Genomic DNA, 17,788 nt, shown 5'->3' on the forward strand with positions numbered 1-17,788 from the left:
AATACAAACATTAGCTGGGTGTGGTGGTGGGCGCTTGTAGTACCAGCTACTCAGGAGGCTGAGGCAGGAGAATCGCTTGAACCCAGGAGGCAGAGATTGCAGTGAGCCAAGATCGCGCCCCTGCACTCCAGCCTGGTGACAGAGTGAGACTCCGTCTCAGTAAATAAATGATAAAAAATAAAATTTATCTACAGGGGAAAACACATAAGATAGATAGTCTAGAAAATTAGAAAAGAAAGAGTAAGAGAGGATGTGCCTTACCAGAAAGCTACAGTAATTAAGACCATATAATATTGGCACAGAAATAGGCAACAAGATCCATGTAACAAAATAGAAGATCCAGAAAAAGACCCAAATACAAGGAAAATTAAGAGTGTAGGAAATATTTTTTAAATTGGTATATGAATACCCTTTTTAAACAAGAGAAATTCAAAAGCCAGAAAGGAAAAGACTTTTAGATTTGACTACGTAAAAACTTATAGCACAGGCTGGGCGCAGTGGCTCACACCTGTAATCCCAGCACTTCGGGAGGTCAAGGTGGGCAGATCAGCTTAGGTCAGGAGTTCAAGACCAGCCTGGCCAACATGATGAAACCCCTTCTCTACTGTAAATACAAAAAATTAGCTGGGCCTGGTGGCAGGTGCCTGTAATCTTAGCTACTTGGGAGGCTGAGGCAGGAGAATCGCTGAAACCCAGGAGAAGGAGGTTGCAGTGAGCCGAGATTGCACCATTGCACTCCAGCCTGGGCAACAAGAGTGAAACTCCATCTAAAAAAAGAAAAAAAATTAGTCGGGTGTGGTGGCATGTGCCGGTAGTCTCAGCTACTTGGGAGTCGGAGGCATGCAAATCACTTGGACCTAGGAAGGTGGAAGTTGCAGTGAACTGAGATTGCACCACTGCACTCCAGCCTGAATGATGGAATGAGACTCTGTCTAGAGAAACAAAATTTTTAAAAAAAGCTTATAGCACACAACCTCATATATACAAGGGAAAATATAAGTAATGACTTGTGAGAATATACTGTATTTGCAACATATATACAAAAGGCATAAAATCCCACTATGCAAAGAGCTTCTACAAATTAATAATAAAAACATAGGACTCCTAATAGAAAAGTGATTCATAGCAAAATAATGTTTCATAGCAAAGGCTATGAAACATTATTTCACAGAAGATAGACACTAGTCAATAATCAGTTTCATATTATCATAAAAAGTAAATTAAAACATGATATCACTTTACCTTACAATATGATAAAGTTAAAATTTGATAATATGTGTCATTCCTTCAGTCAATAAATATTCACTGAGCACCAAGTAGCATAGTAGTCATTATGGGTACAGTGATGAACAAAATGGTGTCTAGACTCATAGTGCTTACAGTCTAGTGATGTAATCACTAACATAATAATCACATGAATGTAAGTACATAATTACAAACATAATTGCAAATTAAGTAAATGCTAAAGAGAGTAAGTCTAGGGTGTAATCACTGGGACCTTACTGATTATAATGGGATCAAAGAACATTTCTTTGAGCAAGACTTGCTTGGGCTGAAATCTAAAGGATGACCTGAAATGAACTAATGAGGTTATGGTGTGAAGGGATAGTCACCTTTTTTTCAGACGGAATTAACGTGCTCAAAGATCCTTAGGCACGTGACATTTGAGGAAACAAAGTGCAGTTAGAGAGGAGGAAAGTCATGTAAGAAAAGCTTGAAAAGATGGGAGTAAGATCCTGCAGCCAGTGGACCATGGTAAGGACTTTTGCCTTTACTTAAGAATAATTAAAAGTCATCAAGTTATGTTAAGCAGAAGAATATGAGCAGAATTGCTTTATAAAAATCAGGCTGACTTCGGTGTGAAGAAAAGATGTGGGGAAATGAAGTGAAATCTTTGGCAAGATTCCAGGTTAGAAAGGATAATTTGGACAATATTAATAAAGTTAAACACACACACATCATTCTCTACATGTCCCCAAATTAATTTTCTTCTCTTCCGAACTTGTTTCTTTTCCTGGGTTCATCATCTCAGTGAAACAAAATAGCTATGAGATCTGGGTGAGTCATCTGTAGCCTAACTGGAAGCTGAAACCGGAAGAGTGGACAGGCCGTGGTATAAGAGTCTTTAAAGAAGGAAATTCTGCGAACATATCATCCAAACAAGAAACTTAGCTCTTCCTTTCCTTCCATCTAATTGGATGATATCCAATTCATCACCCAGTCCTTTAGATTCTCCCTTTAAATGGTTTTTTTTTTTTTGAGACAGAGTCTAGCTCTGTCACCCAGGCTGGAGTGCAATGGCACGATCTCGGCTCACTGCAACCTCTGCCTCCTGAGTTCAAGCGATTCTCCTGCCTCAGCCTCCTGAGTAGCTGGGATTACAGGCGCGCGCCACCACGCCCAGCTGATTTTTGTATTTTTAGTAGAGATTGGGTTTCACTGTGTTGGCCAAGCTGGTCTCGAACTCCTGACCTCGTGATCCGCCCACCTCAGCCTCCCAAAGTGCTGGGATTACAAGCGTGAGCCACCACGCCTGGCATTAAGTTGTTTCTTAACTCATTCCCCTCAATCCATTCTCTGCAACAGTTCAGATTAGTTTCCAGAACACTTAACTATTGCCCCTAGTGGCCTTCTTCCCTTCAGTTCACCATGAACACAGGCTGTGGAATGCAAATATGATTACGCATATCCTCCTTCGAATTTTAATGTGTCTTCCTAGCTTACTGAGCGACATCCAAGCTCCTTCACAAGGACTTTTTTTTCAGTCTCATGTCTTTTCACCAGGCCAGTGAATTTCCTCTTTTTTTGCCCTCTTCCATTTTGTATAATGGGCTTTTTCTTTTTTGTCTCTCTTTTTCATAAACTGTTCTCTCGATCTGGAACAATACTCCTTTGATTCAGTGGGTTGACTCTTCCCTAACCTCGTATTTCAGCATACAGTTGGTGCTCTTCAAGGACAGGGATGTGACTGGCTTGCTTCCCCAAAACCTCTCCTACGTGCCCAGGACAGTGCCCCACACAATGCTGGGAGTAGAGGCGCCCCCAGGTCACTGGGCGTCCAGCCCCTGTAGATGCAATCCAGCGCCTCTTTCCAGAAGGCTTCTGGGGGAGGGCTCGAGCTGGAGCACATGAAAAACCAGGGCCGCTCCAGCGTTCCTTCTCAGGTAACATGAGACTGCTCGGAGACTGCTCGAGGCTGGGGGAATCCCAGAGGGAGAAGCCGTGGCTGTGCGGGTACCAAGTAGAGACTGGGCCGCTCCATAAGGCCACGAGGGACTCGGAGTCACATCCTCTGAGACCACTGTTTCAAGGTGACCTGGGAGCGTTGCAAGGATTCTGGTTATTACAGTTATACGAAGCCAAAGCATCAGGGGTGCTTGAATCAGAGCAACTCCATCTTGTTTTTTATTTTATTTGTTGTTGTTGTTTTGCTCTTTTTTTTGACACAGTCTCGCTCTTTCGCCCAGGCTGGAGTGCAATAGCGCGATCTCAGCTCACTACAACCTTCGCCTCCCAGGTTCAAGCAATTCTCCTGTCTCAGCCTCCGGAGTGGGATTATAGGTGTGCACCACCACGCCCAGCTAGTTTTTGTATTTTTAGTAGAGATGGGGTTTCACCATGTTTGTCAGGCTGGTCTCAAACTTCTGACCTTGTGATCCGCTAGCCACAGTCTCCCAAAGTGCTGGGATTACATGCGTGAGCCACCACGCCCGGCCTTGTATTTTTTTTTAATTTTTATTGTTTGAGATGGAGCCTCACTCTGTCGCCCAGGCTGGAGTGCAGTAGCGCCAACTTGGCTCACTGCAAGCTCCACCTCCCAGGTTCAAGTGATTCTCCTGCCTCAGCTTCCCAAGTAGCTGGGATTACAGGCACCCACCACCATGCCCAGGTAATTTTTGTATTTTTAGTAGAGACAAGGTTACACTCTGGCCTGTTGGCCAGGCTGACTGCAAACTCCTGACCTCAGGTGATCTGCCCGCCTTAGCCTCCCAAAGTGCTGGGATTACAGGCGTGAGCCACAGCGCCCGGCAACTCCATCTTAAATAAGAACTGGGTAAAATAAGGCTGAGGCATACTGGGCTGCGTTCCAAGACCGTTAGGCATTCTAACTCACAGTATGAGACAGCAGGTCAGCATGAGACACAGGTCATAAAGACCTTGCTGATAAAAGTTTACAGTAAAGAAGCCGGCTAAAACCCACCAAAACCAAGATGGCAATGAGAGTGACTTCTGGCTGTCCTCACTGCTACATCTTCCACTGTCAGAGGCGGTTGAACCAGGGCAACTCTATCTTGAGTAGGGGCTGGTTAAAATAAGGCTGAGACCTGCTGGGCGGCATTCCCTGGAGGTTAAGGCATTCTTAGTCACAAGATGAGACATGAGGCTGGCACAAGATACAGGTCATAAAGACCTTGCTGATAAAACAGGTTGCAGTAAAGAAGCCGACTAAAACCGAGATAGCGATGAGAACGACCTGATTGTCCTCACTGCCCACCAGTGGCCATGGCAACTTCAGGAAGTTACCCTATATGGTCTGAAAAGAGGAGGCATGAATAATCCACCCCTTGTTTAGCATACCATCAAGAAATAACAAAAATGCGCAACCAGGAGCCCTCGGGGCTGCCCTCCCTATGGATTAGCCATTCTTTATTCCTTTACTTTCCTAATAAACTTGCTTTCACCTTATGGATTCGCCTCAAATTCTTTCTTGTGCAAGATCCAAGAACCCTCTCTTAGAGTCTGAGATCCGGACCCCTTTCCAGTAGCAAAAGGTCTTAGACTGAAGTACCGACTCCACAGTCGTTGTTAAGAATCCTAGCATAGAGGCGGTCTTGGGCTCTTGCTGGGCCGCGGTGTGTTCTGGGAAGTGTAGTCACCTGAGTCTCCAGCTCCTTGTCTCTGGGCGGTGTGTGCACGCCAGCAAAGCACTGTGGGAGTCGTACTAGGGGAGGAAAACCCTATACCCTCTGGCGTGCAGCGCAGGAGTTTGGGGGAATGTAGTCGCTAGAGCTCTGCGTGGTCTTCTGGCTTTGGGCGTGGCCACGATGCACTCTGGGAGTCGTAGTAGGGGAAGAACGTCCTCCGCTCTTTTGCGCACGGTCGCTAGAGGTTCTGGGAAGTGTAGTTGCCTGAAGCGCGTGTTCTTTGTCTTTCGATGATGTGCGCTTGGCCTCAAAGCACCCTGGGAGTTGCAGTGGGGCGGGGAAAGCCATATGCTCTCTCGCGCGGGGTCGAGGTTGTTTCTGGGAAGTGTGGTTGCCTGAGTCCCGCGTTCTTCGTTTCTCGGCTAGTTGTGCGCGTGGCCGCGAGACACTCTGGCAGTTATAGGAACGCAAAGGTCTGTGTACTCTTCCGCGGGGGGCCGCGGTTGTTTCTGGGAAATGTAGTTGCCTAGGACCCGAGTTCTTTGTTTCTCGGCTCTGGGCGTGGGAGGATAGCCCCTATGCTCTGGCGCACCGGACCGCGATGGCGTCTGGGAATTGTAGTTGTCCCAGGCCCTCGTTCTTTGTCTCCTGGCGTTCTGGGCGCGGCAGCGAGGCGCTCTGGGAGTTCCAGTAGGAACGAAAAGCCCCTGCGCGCAGGGCCGCATTGGCTTCTGGGAATTGTAGTTTCTTGAGGCCGGCGGCCTGGTTGGGGTGACGTCGGCGAGGCTTCTGCAGACGCAATTCCTGCGACGCCCGCGGTGGGGCCGTGGGGGGCGTCGCCGAGCGTCTGTCCTGTGTTGGCTGTAGGCAACGAAAGGAGCCCTCCCGGTCTGCGCCGGATGGCCCCGGGCGGTGACTCGGTCCGGAGCCCTGGAACGCTACGCCCACCTGGCGGAAAGCACCACGGAAACGCACCGTCCTGTGGCCACTGTTAGGTGAGGGGGTTCTGCGGAGGCGCGCCGTGGCAGGAAGAGAAAGCCGGCGCCAGTGGTCCAAGCGCGATCTCTCAGGGCGCCCCGCTCTCTACGTGGGAGGCGCGGAGCGGGGGCCACGGGAATCCCCAGTGCGGGAATCTAGTGACTTGGGCGCGGCCTAGCTGGCCTGTTCGCTCAGGGCTCCTTTCTCTCTCTGCCAGGTCTGCCATTTTACACTTTTCTGATCTCCTCCTTCCCTTCTGTGAGCTATGTCTCAGGTAAGCTAATGATTGATAAATAAATAAATGTGTATATATATATATATATATATAATTTTTTTTTTTTTTAAGAGAGAGACAGGGTCTCCTCCTGTCGCCCAGGCAGTGGAGCGATCATAGCATCCTGTAACCTCAAACTCTTGGCCTCAAGTGAGCCAACCCACTTAGCCTGTTTCCGCTTTTCTTTGTGAAGTGCAGCCGTGTTTTTCAGGACTTGGGACGTGGCTTTCTTTCTCCTACAACCACCTGCCTGGCAGAACCCCAGGACCCTGTCCCTTGTTCCTCCTTTTCAGGTGCTTATACTTAAGTATACATGAAGAGAGTGACAGGAAGCTATCCAGATGTGGGCGGGGTTTCTGACCTGGCTGGCATGTTTTAGGGTGAGAGGGGAGGGTGCCAGCTGTTACATCGCCTCCTCTTTCCCACAGTATTAGAATGAGGAGTGCTTTACGTTACTCCAGCGCCCCTTCATTCATTTATTCAATATGTTTTTACTGAACCTCTACTTTCAGTGGTTCCCACAGTGTGATCCTTGGACCAGCAGTATCAGCATCATCTGAGAACGTATTAGAAATGAATATTCTTGAGTCCTACCCCAGACCTTCTGAATCAGAAACTGGGAATTTGGCCCAGCAGTCTAACAGTCCTTCCAAGTGATTGTAATGCGCAACTCATTCTATGTCTTGAGGATGCAGAAGTGACCAAAACAAAATCTCCGAATCCTCAGAGCTCATTTTTCAGACATGACATAAGGAACACATTTTTATTTTGATTTGGCCTAAGGGCTTGGCTGGTAATTGTGCTTCACAGCAGTGGGGATAACAGGGTCAACTATTCAAAATGAGTCCCTCATTTCAGTTCCACTTCTTTATCCTACTTTTTGTCATACTTCTCTCCAAATTCAGAGGCTCTCTGAGTTTTGCTGGGGAATCCAATTTCCACCTCTGCTGCAGATCTTGCTGTGTAGGAAACAGCTGCTTTATTAGTCAACAGTCTTTAATGACTTTTTTATTAAACTTCAAAACTGTAAATTATAACTGCCATCCATCTGGGGCTGCTACTAGTTTGAGACATTTTAAATTCCCATTCATGCCTTATAGATCAATGTGGATCACTCAAGTGGTGCAAAACCAGGCTGCAAAGCAAGGGCTCATATGTTATTCCCCCTAACTCTGAGGGAAAGTGCTTTAGGTTCTGTCCTGGGAGGTATTACGTTCTCTTCTTGCGGAATCAAGATTCTTTATTGCTTATCCTCCTTGTTGTGTGACATTGCTAAAATTACCACTAAGTTTCACAGGTATTTCTTTAGGATTAGGGATAACTGTGACAAACTTGAGACTGTATGCCCCATTTGAAGGGTGGTGCTGTTATCTGCTGTAGCCAATTATTACCCTGAAGAAATTCTGGCTGAATTATATTAAAATAGGCTGGTATTAAGGAAAATATACATTGTTTATTAACATAAAGGAATACTGTAAAATCTTAAGAATTTTTACAACCAGTGCCAAAAATCCATATTGTTCATGTGTATAATCCTTTATTTTGAATAAAATTGTAAATTATCTCAGGACAGATAATTTGTTTTTCTCCTTTTCTCCAGTTATACAACAAAACACAAGAGCTAGGCTCTTCATTATATAATTACTCAGAATTCTGAAAACTCTCACTGTTACTACTTAGACACATTGCCTAACCTCCACAGTGAGACTCATTTTATTCCTTGATGAGGGAGTTCGGGGGCATGCGTGCTGGTCATGCAAATATCTGTCCGTCATTTCAGGGGTCAGTGACATTCAGAGATGTGGCCATAGACTTCTCCCAGGAGGAGTGGAAATGGCTTCAGCCTGCTCAAAGAGATTTGTACAGATGTGTGATGTTGGAGAACTATGGCCATCTGGTCTCACTGGGTAAGTATTCTTCTTCATCTCCCTCAAGGCAAAATTTGACCGTTAGGGTGGCTGTTATAATTATCTGGCTGAATATTCCAAAGAGAGGTATGGGGTTTCTTAAAATTAGTTTTAAGATGGGGACGTAACTGCACTTTATTTTTAGACATTTTAAAAACTTACATCTGACATTTCCTTTGTGGCACCTCTTAGGATTCAACGACTGATCTTGAATTTATTTCATTTTCTGCAAGCAGGTCTTTCCATTTCTAAGCCAGATGTGGTTTCCTTATTGGAGCAAGGGAAAGAACCCTGGCTGGGGAAAAGGGAAGTGAAAAGAGATCTGTTTTCAGGTGAGTGAGTTGGAAGCTGATGGGGAAATTTTTTAAAACCACTCAATTAGTCAATGAAAAAGGAATACTTTTTAATATGCTGATTGGAAAATTTTCCCTTAAAGATACCAGAGATACGCTAGGCGCAGTGGCTCACGCTTGTAATCCCAGCACTTTGGGAGGCCGAGGTGGGTGGATCACGATGTCAGGAGATCGAGACCATCCTGGCTAACACGGTGACACCCCATCTCTGCTAAAAATACAAAAAAATTTGCCTGGCGTGGTGGCGGGTGCCTGTAGTCCCAGCTACTTGGGAGGCTGAGGCAGGAGAATGGCGTGAACCCGGGAGGCAGAGCTTGCAGTGAGTCGAGATTGCGCCACTGCACTGCAGCCTGGGCGACAGAGCAAGACTCCATCTCAAAAAAAAAAAAAAGATACCAGAGGTATAAAGACTGAAGTTTCACTTACAACTCCATAAAAGACTACTTCATACCCAATTCTGTTTTTTCTATATTACGTAACAGCTGACATACTCGACCAGTTCTCACCTTATACTGTCTCTTCTTTCTCACAGGTGTCTTTTTTGTTCCCATTGTTAGTTCTGTCTGGTCTCTGAATTTCATTTCTTTTTGTTTTTTCTTTCCTTTCTTTCTTCAAATGGACATACATTTCTATTGCCTGAATTCAACCTGAGAAAGAAAAAAAAATTTAAAAGTACATATTTTGCTGTTCTATTTAATCACCTTGAAAAGATTAATTCATTACTCTTTGATTAATTGATATTTATTTATTCCTTCACATACACTCTTAATATTTACAGAAATTTTAATCTTGTCAAATCTTTCTCAAGACTTTCTATTAAGTGCTACAGAGACTAGAGGGTGTGCAAAAGTGTAATAACTATCAAGGAATTCATGGCCTAGTGTTGTGTCTAAATAACTTGCATTAGATATCCTCAAATTAGCAGTACAGCAGTGAAAAAAGGAATTTCCAGTTGGTGTTTTAGGCTTGGGTAATTTGGATACAGATAGTAGTAGAGAAACAAAAGACAGAAAAAGGGTCAGTTTTGGAGAAAAGGTGATGAATTCTGTAAGTTCTGTAAATTCTATAGTTGCTTCTATAGCACATGTTTAATGGAGGTCCACTGATTTTTAGAGAGAAAAGGAGGAATGCGTACTTTTTAGGAGGCAGCAGCTTAGGACTGATGAAACAGATGCCATGAAAACTGAGCTGTAGCTTTAAGGAAGAGTAGTGGTTAATATGAAATGCTGCGGGGTCCCTTAGGAGAATGTCCAGAAGGATTTGCAAAGGAGTAATGTGGGCTGAAGCAGTGAGATGGCACAGGTGCAGGGACACTTTGTTTAGTGGGAGCAAATGAGGAAAAATGTCCTTTTTGAATTAAAAAATAACAAAACTGATAAAAGCATGTACAAAGGAAGTGAGGAAAAAGGAAAACATGGAAGTTGCCTCTAATTCTACTTTTTTTTTTTGAGACAAATTCTTGCTCTTGCCCCCTAGGCTGGAGTGCGATGGCACGATCTCAGCTTACTGCAACCTCCGCTGTCCGGGTTCAAGTGATTCTGCTGCTTCAGCCCCCTGATAACTGGGACTACAGGCACCTGCCACCATGCCTGGCTAAGTTTTGTATTTTTAGTAGAGATGGGGTTTCACCATGTTGGCCAGGCTGGTCTCAAACTCCTAACCTAGTGATCTGCCCGCCTAGGCCTCCCAAAGTGCTGGGATTACAGGCGTGAGCCACTGTGCCTGGCCTAATTCTACTACTTTAACACAGTTCTTGAAGTTTTTATGTATTCCTTCCAGGATCTTATTTTGAAAATTTTTTTCATTGTGAAATATCACACACAGACAGAAGTAATGCATGAACATACATGTACAGCTTAATAAATTATTATAAGGCAAACAGCCATGTGCCCAAGGGCAATAAACACAATACTGCTAGGTTCCTTGAGAGCCTTCTGTGTGCTCATCTTAACCCTCCAATAAAGCTAATCATCTCTTTGCTTTCATGGTAAAGTAGCTTCCTTGGTTTTCTTTATCGTTCCATCAGCTGCTTGCATTTGTGTTCACTATAGTTGAGGTTTGTGTGTTTGTTAACTTTATATAGAAAGATTTATAATGTATTTATTGATTTGCTTCTCAAAATTATTTTTAAAATGTTTTTGGCTGTGCATGGTGGCTCATGCCTATAATTCCAATACTTTGGGAGGCTGAGTTGGGAGAATCACTTGAGGCCAGGAGTTGAAGACAAGCCTGGGCAACATAGAGAGACCCTGTCTCCACAAAAAAATTTTAAAAGCTAGCTAGGCATGGTGGCATGTGCCCATAGTCCTAGCTACTTGAGAGGTTGAGGTAAGAGAACCACTTGAGCCTAGGAGTTTCAGGCTGCAGTGAACTGTGATTGTGCCACTGCACTCCAGCCTGGGCAATACAGCAAGACCCTATTTTTTTAAAAGTTAAAAGAATTTTTAATGTAATTGCTCTAATAGTTTTTTTCATTGTACGATAAGTATACCACAATTTATTCGTTCTACTATTGAGGGCTTCTTAAGTTTTTTGCACATTTAGAGATACTGCAAGCAATGCTGTTACTGTGCATGTATCCTGATACATATGGGCACAAGTTTCTCTGTGGTTTATATCTAGGACTGGAATTGCCAAGTTGGAGGATAATGCACCTCTTTATGTTATTAGATAATGCCAAAATGTTTTCCAAAGATCCTTGACTGACTTATACTCCCACAAACCCAATAAGTGAATGCCTGTTGGGCATAGTAATTTTCATCTATCAGAAGGGTGTGCAGTGGTAGCTTGTGGTTTAAACTTGCATTTGTCAGGACATTAATAAAGTTGAGCACCTTTTCGTATGTTTATTGAACATCTAGGTATCCCCATCTGTGAAGTGAATCTTGAAGATTTTTGCTCTTGTATCTATTGGATTCTTTTATTGATTTGTAGAAGTTATATATTTTAGATAGAAATCCTTTGCTAATTGTATGTACTTCAAAATCTTTCACATGTGGCTTTTTTTTTTTTAACCTTCATAGCTTCTTTTGATGAACAGAAATTCTTAATTTTAGTGTAGTCAGATGTATCAATCTTTTCTTTTATGTTTAGTATTTTTTTAGCCTGTTTAAGAAATCTTTCCCTCCTAAGGGATTATGATGAAGACATCTTCCTATATTTTCTTTTAAAAAAGCCTACTTATTTTGCCATTCACATTTCGATCCATCGTTCACTTTATTTTGTCATGTGAGTTAGTAGTCAACTTTGCTATCTTCTGTATGGAGATCCAGTTATCATAGTACCATTTATTGATAGATCAACCATTTTCCTCACTGTTTTGAAATTAGTTAAATGTCAATTTTTGTGTTTGTATGTTTCTAGGTTCTCAATTCTCTTTCATTTTTCTCTTTGCTCCAATCTATACAGCCTTAGTTACAGATGTAATGATTAACATTTTATTGTATTTGTCTTACCCCTGCCCCTTTTTTTCTCTGAATTATTTTAAGTAAACAGGGCTACCATTTAAAGTTGTTGCTGCAACCTAGTGTAGATCTAATCATTACCTGAACTATGTAGGCATCCAGGGAGCTAAGGGAGGTAGACAGATTGGAAATAAAGTGAAGAAGTAGACTCAAAAGGACCTGGCGATCGGCTAGATGACAGACATGAAGAAGACTGAGAAGTCGTGGCTGACATTAGTCTTTTTGGTGGTATGATTGTTCCCTTAGTTAAAAAAAAAAAGGATCAGCAAGTTTGTGGGGGAGGGAAGATTATATTGAGACTTGTTGAGTTTGGGTCTCTGTGGGATATGAATATATAAATCCAGTAGGCAATTGAGTATCATAGTCAAGAGGTTTCAAATGCGTATTCCTGGGCCCCACCCTGGAAATTCTAAATTGGTAGGTTTGGGGTGGAACCAAATAATTTGCATTTCTTTCTTTTTTTGGCTAGTCAAAAAAAAAAAAAAGCGGGAGTGGAGGAGAAACAAAGAAATCGATAACTAGTTGTTATCAATGACTTATAAACTCCACTGCATTCAGACCAGCCAGAATTTGCATTTCTAACAAACGACCAGATGATGCTGATGCTGAACTAAAGTAGACATTTAGGAGTTACCTGCACAGCTTCTTAAAATTTTGAATTTTCTTTGTAAAATTGTTGCATACCTGTTATTTCTTCTTGAGCAACTTTCCCCAGTTTCTTTTCTATATTGCTTCTCTATAGGAATGCTAGTCAATTTGTATATTTATATCTCTTTATCTTTATTATACAAATAATACGGCTGAGTGTGGTGGCTCACACCTGTGAGCACTTTGGGAGGCCGAGGTGGGCAGATCACCTGAGGTCAGGAGTTCAAGACCAGCTTGGCCAACATGGTGAAACCCGTCTCTACTAAAATACAAAAATTAGCCGGGTGTGGTGGTGTGCACCTGTAATCCCAGCTACTCGGGAGGCTGAGGTGGAAGAATCGCTGGAGCCCAGGAGGCGGAGGTTGCAGTAAGTTGAGATCATGCCATTGTACTCCGGCCTGGGCGACAGCAAGACTCTGTCTAAAAAAAAAAAAAGAAAAGAAAAAGGAAGGAAGAAAGAAGGGAAGGGAGGAAGGAAGGAAGGCTCTAAATCTTTCTAGATTTTTTCCTGCACATACCATTGTTGTTTATAGAATAATTTCACTGCACTAAAAATTCTCTGTGTTCTGCCTAATCACTCATTCCTAACCCTTGGCATCCACTGATTTTTGTTACTGTCTCCATAGTTTTGCCTGTTCCAGAATGTCAGAGAGTTGGAATTAACCTTTTCAAAATGGCTTCTTTCACATAATAATACATAGTAATATGCATTTTAGTTACATGTCTTTTCATGGCTTGATAGCTCTTTCTTTTTAGCACTGAATAATATTCCATTGTCTGCATGTACTGCAGTTTACTTATATGTTCACCTACTTAAGGACATTGTGATTGCTTCCAAAATTTTGACAATTTTGAATAAAGCACATCTGTGTGCAGGTTTTTGTATGGGCATAAGTTTTCATTTCATTTGGGTAAATACCAAGGAGTGTGACTGCTGGGTCATATGGTAAGAATATATTTAGTTTTGTAAGTAACTGCCAAAATGTCTTCCAAAGTGATTGTACCATTTTGCATTCCCATCAGCAGTGAATGATTGATATTATCATGTGATTTTATTTTTTTATCACGATTGGTTGTTGGATTTTGCTAATGCTTTTATTGCTTCTATTGATATTATGTGATTTTACTTCTTTAGCCTGTTGATGTGATGGATTATATTTTACAATAATTGATTTTCAAATGTTGAACCAGCCCTGTATACCTGGGATAAATTCCACTTGGGCATGGAGTATAATTCCCTTTATACATTGTTGGATTAAATTTACTAGTATTTTGTTGAGAATTTTTACATTTATGTTCATGAGAGATACTGGCCTGTCATTTTCTTTTCTTATAATTCCTTTGGTTTTGATACTAGGTCAGTGCTGGCCTCATAGAATGAGTGGGGAAGTTTTCCCTCCGCTTCTGTCGTCTGGAAGAGATTGAGGGGATTGGTATAATTTCTTCCTTAAATGTTTGGTAGAATTTACCAGTGAATCCTGATGCTTTCATTTTTGAAAGTTATTAATTATTCATTTGATTTTTTTTTTTTCGAGGCAGGGTCTCACTCTGTTGTCAAGGCTGGAGTGCAGTGGTGCAATCATGGCTCACTGCAGCCTCAACTTCCCCCGGCCCAGGTGATCCTCCCGTCTCAGCCTCCCAAGTAGCTGGGACTACAGGTGCACTCCACCATGCCCAGCTCATTTTTGTATTTTTTGCAGAGACGGGGTTTCACCATGTTGCCCAGGCTAGTCTTGAATTCCTAGGTTCAAGCAATCTGCCCACCTTGGCCTCCCAAAGTGCTAGGATTGTAAGTGTGAGCCACCGCACGCAGCCTCATTTGATTTCTTTGCTAGATACAGGCCTATTCAGATAGTTTCCTCCTTATTGTGTGAGCTTTAGCAATGTATGTCTTTCAAGGAATTGGACCATTTTAGCTATGTTATCAAATTTGTGGGCAGAGTTGTTCATGGTATTCCTTTATTATCCTTTTTATGCCGATGAAATTTGTACTGAGGCCCCCTTTCATTGCTGATATTAGTAATGTATGACATCTTTTTTTCTTAATTAGCCTGGCTAGAGGCTTATTGATTTTAATTATCTTTTCAGAGAACTAGGTTGATTTGGTTGCTTTTCTCTATTAATATCCTATTTTAAATTTCATCAATATTTGTGCTTTTTTTTTTTTTTGAGACAGAGTTTCTATCCTTTTGCCCAGGCTGGAGTGCAATGGCACTATCTCACTTACTGCAGCCTCTGCCTCCCGGGTTCAAGCGATTCTTCTGCCTCAGCCTCTCAAGTAGCTGGGATTACAGGTGCACGCCACCACGCCCAGCTAATTTTGTATTTTTAGTAGAGATGGGGTCTCATCATGTTGGCCAGGCTGGTCTTGAACTCCTGACCTCCAGTAATCCACCCACTTCAGCCTCCCAAAGTGCTGGGATTATAGATGTGAGCCACCACACCCAGCCTATTTTTTTGAGACAGGATCTTGCTCTGTCACCTAGGCTGGAATGCAGTGCCACAATCGTAGCTCACTGTAACCTAAATTTCCTGGGCTCAAGCCTTCCTCCTGCCTTAGCTTCCAAGTAGCTATAAGTACAGACACATGCCAACACTCCTCACTAAATATTTTATTTTTTATTTGTAAAGACAGAGTCTTGCTATGTTGTCCAGTCTGGTCTTGAACTCCTGTCCTCAAATGATCTACCCACCTTGGCCTCCCAAAGTGCTGGGATTACAGGTGTGAGCCACTGCACCTGGGTCCTTTGCTCTGATTTTTATTTCTTTTCTTCTTCCTTTGAATTTAATTTGCTCTTTTTAAAATTTCCTAACATAGAAGGTAGATGACTGATTTATGAAGGGGTGGCCTGCCCCTCCACACCTGTGGGTATTTCTAGTCGGGTGGGACGAGAGACTGAGAAAAGAAAGAAGACACAGAGACAAAGTATAGAGAAACAACAGTGGGCCCAGGGGACCAGCACTCAGCATACCAAGGACCTGCACCAGCACCGGCCTCTGAGTTCCCTCAGTTTTTATTATTATTTTCATTATTTCAGCAAAAAGGAATGTAGTAGGAGAGCAGGGTGATAATAAGGAGAAGGTCAGCAAAAAACATGTGAGCAAAAGAATCTATATCATAATTAGGTTTAAGGGAAGGTACTATGCCTAGATGTGCACGTAATCCAGATTTATGTTTCTCTCCACTCAAACATCTCAGCGGAGTAAAGAATAACAAGGCAGCATTACTGCAAACATATCTCGCCTCCCACCATAGGGCGGTTTTGCTACTATCTCAGAATTGAACAAATGTACAATCGGGTTTTATACCGAGACATTCAGTTCCCGGGGCAAACAGGAGACAGTGGCCTTCCTCTATCTCAACTGCAAGAGGCTTTCTTCTTTTACTCATCCATCTCAGCACAGACCTTTTACAGGTGTCGGGCTAGGGGACGGTCAGGTCTTTCTCATCCCACGAGGCCATATTTCAGACTATCACATGGGGAGAAACCTTGGACAGTACCCCGCTTTCAAGGGCAGAGGTCTCTGCGGCTTTCCACAGTGCATTGTGCCCCTGGTTTATTGAGACTAGAGAATGGCGATGACTTTTACCAAGTATACTGCTTGTAAACATTTTGTTAACAAGGCACGTCCTGCACAGCCCTAGATCCCTTAAACATTGATTTTATATAACACATGTTTTTGTGAGCTCCAGGTTGGGTCAAAGTGGCTGGGGAAAGCTACAAATTAACAACATCTCAGCAAAGCAATTGTTTAAAGTACAGGTCTTTTTCAAAATGGAGTCTCTTATGTCTTCCCTTTCTACATAGGCACAGTGACAGTCTGATCTCTCTTTCTTTTCCCTACATTTCCCCCTTTTTGACAAAACCACCATCGTCATCATGGCCCGTTCTCGCTGGTCGCTGTCTCTCCGGAGCTGTTGGATACACCTGTAGACTAATAATAGAAAGGACAGACATACAAGGATTAATACAAAATTTGTAATAGTGGAATTTCCAGTGGTTTTAACCCAAGTGACAGGGTTAAGATTTGTGAGGCTATCAACAGCTTTTACCATTGTCTCAGTTTCTGGCACCAGATTTAACTGGCTTTTGATGTTTCAAAAATAATGTTCTTTCAATTTGGAAATATCTAAAGTAAGATTATCTTCTCTTCCTTGTAGATGGCGTTTAACCATGTCCCAGTGATGTTCAGATTCATTATAGGCTCGAGGTGTAATACAAAAATCTGACGTAGTCCAGTCACAGTAACTGAAAAGGATATTCCAGGCTCATGAGCCTATCTCCCATCCAAATGACAGTTTGTCTAAGATCATTAATTTGATTTGCTAATTTTTGATCTATTTGAGTCTGAGAATTCCACAATCTTGAGGAATTCTTTTGCCAATTATTCACATATTTTGCAGTTTGAACAGAGCAGTGTAAAGCAATTCCAGCAGCCACAGCAGTAGCTGTGACTGCAATAGGACCCATAATCACTGCAATCAAAGTAAAAATGAATCTTTTAGATTTAGTTAGAACTCCTTTTAATACTTTTGTTAAGATATGTACGGATGGAGAAGCCTCCCACGGTCGATCCATGGACACAGGGATCCACACGCCCTTTCTTGCCCTTAATAACAGAATACGATGCTGCCAATCAAAAGTTGAATCAATGCAAGTAAACAATCTACAGTTTTCACAGGTTATAGTTTGGGCATCTGGTTTAATAACTATGTTTCCTACAACTAGCATATAAGGGGGTTTTACACAACTTTGCAAAGGAATTGTCAGATTGGAATTTAGGTTAATAGTGTAATATGGCTTGTGATTTCTTGTTTCCATAACTTGATTTCCATACCAAATTTTAATGTGGTAGGAGGCCACAGTGAGCTTCCATAATTTTGGGTGTTCAGGACCAACAACAGGACTAACTAAATTTGATCGGGGTGATGAAATTCCCTTTTCACCCCATTTCCATGGATAGGGTGATTTTAGCCTTCTGTAAACCTGGTCTAGCCTTTTAGTTAAATCACCATCATAGGCCGGATTAGTGGGCCAGACAGATGGAACCTGTGAACATGAGTGGGTCTGGCCTGTACAATCATAATATAATTGGCCTCGAGGGGCCCAGTCTATAATAGTTCCACATTTATTGTTTTGTAGTACCACTGCAGTATCAGCCGCACATTGTTCCCAAACAAAGACTTCTGGGTCTTTTGATTCTTTTGGAATTTCCTTGGGGCATGGTTTTCCCTTAGGCCTAAATTTTAATTATCTTTGATAGGAAGAATCCTGTAAATTATTCATTTGTGACCCAA

General features: G+C 42.6%; 1 protein-coding gene across 5 annotated transcripts in view; it reads left to right on the forward strand.

Moving 5' to 3' along the window:
* Positions 1–2,252: 2,252 nt before the first annotated feature.
* Positions 2,253–17,788, forward strand: part of ZNF140 (zinc finger protein 140) — a 30,313-nt gene continuing 14,777 nt past the window's right edge. For 2 of the 5 annotated variants that reach the window (XM_034934962.2, XM_055096475.1), the window contains exons 1-2: positions 7,894–8,024; positions 8,258–8,356. Coding sequence is in view for 2 of the 5 variants with exons in the window: in XM_034934960.3 (XP_034790851.1) it covers positions 6,109–6,117; positions 7,898–8,024; positions 8,258–8,356 (235 nt within the window). In the remaining 3 variants the exon portion in view is untranslated. Of the gene's footprint in view, positions 5,339–5,732; positions 5,861–6,060; positions 6,118–7,893; positions 8,025–8,257; positions 8,357–17,788 lie in introns of those variants that run through there. The other 3 variants (XM_034934960.3, XM_055096474.2, XM_055096476.3) reach the window with 3 other exon arrangements.

Source organism: Pan paniscus, chromosome 10 (assembly GCF_029289425.2).
Source record: "Pan paniscus chromosome 10, NHGRI_mPanPan1-v2.0_pri, whole genome shotgun sequence".
NCBI lineage: Eukaryota > Metazoa > Chordata > Mammalia > Primates > Hominidae > Pan > Pan paniscus.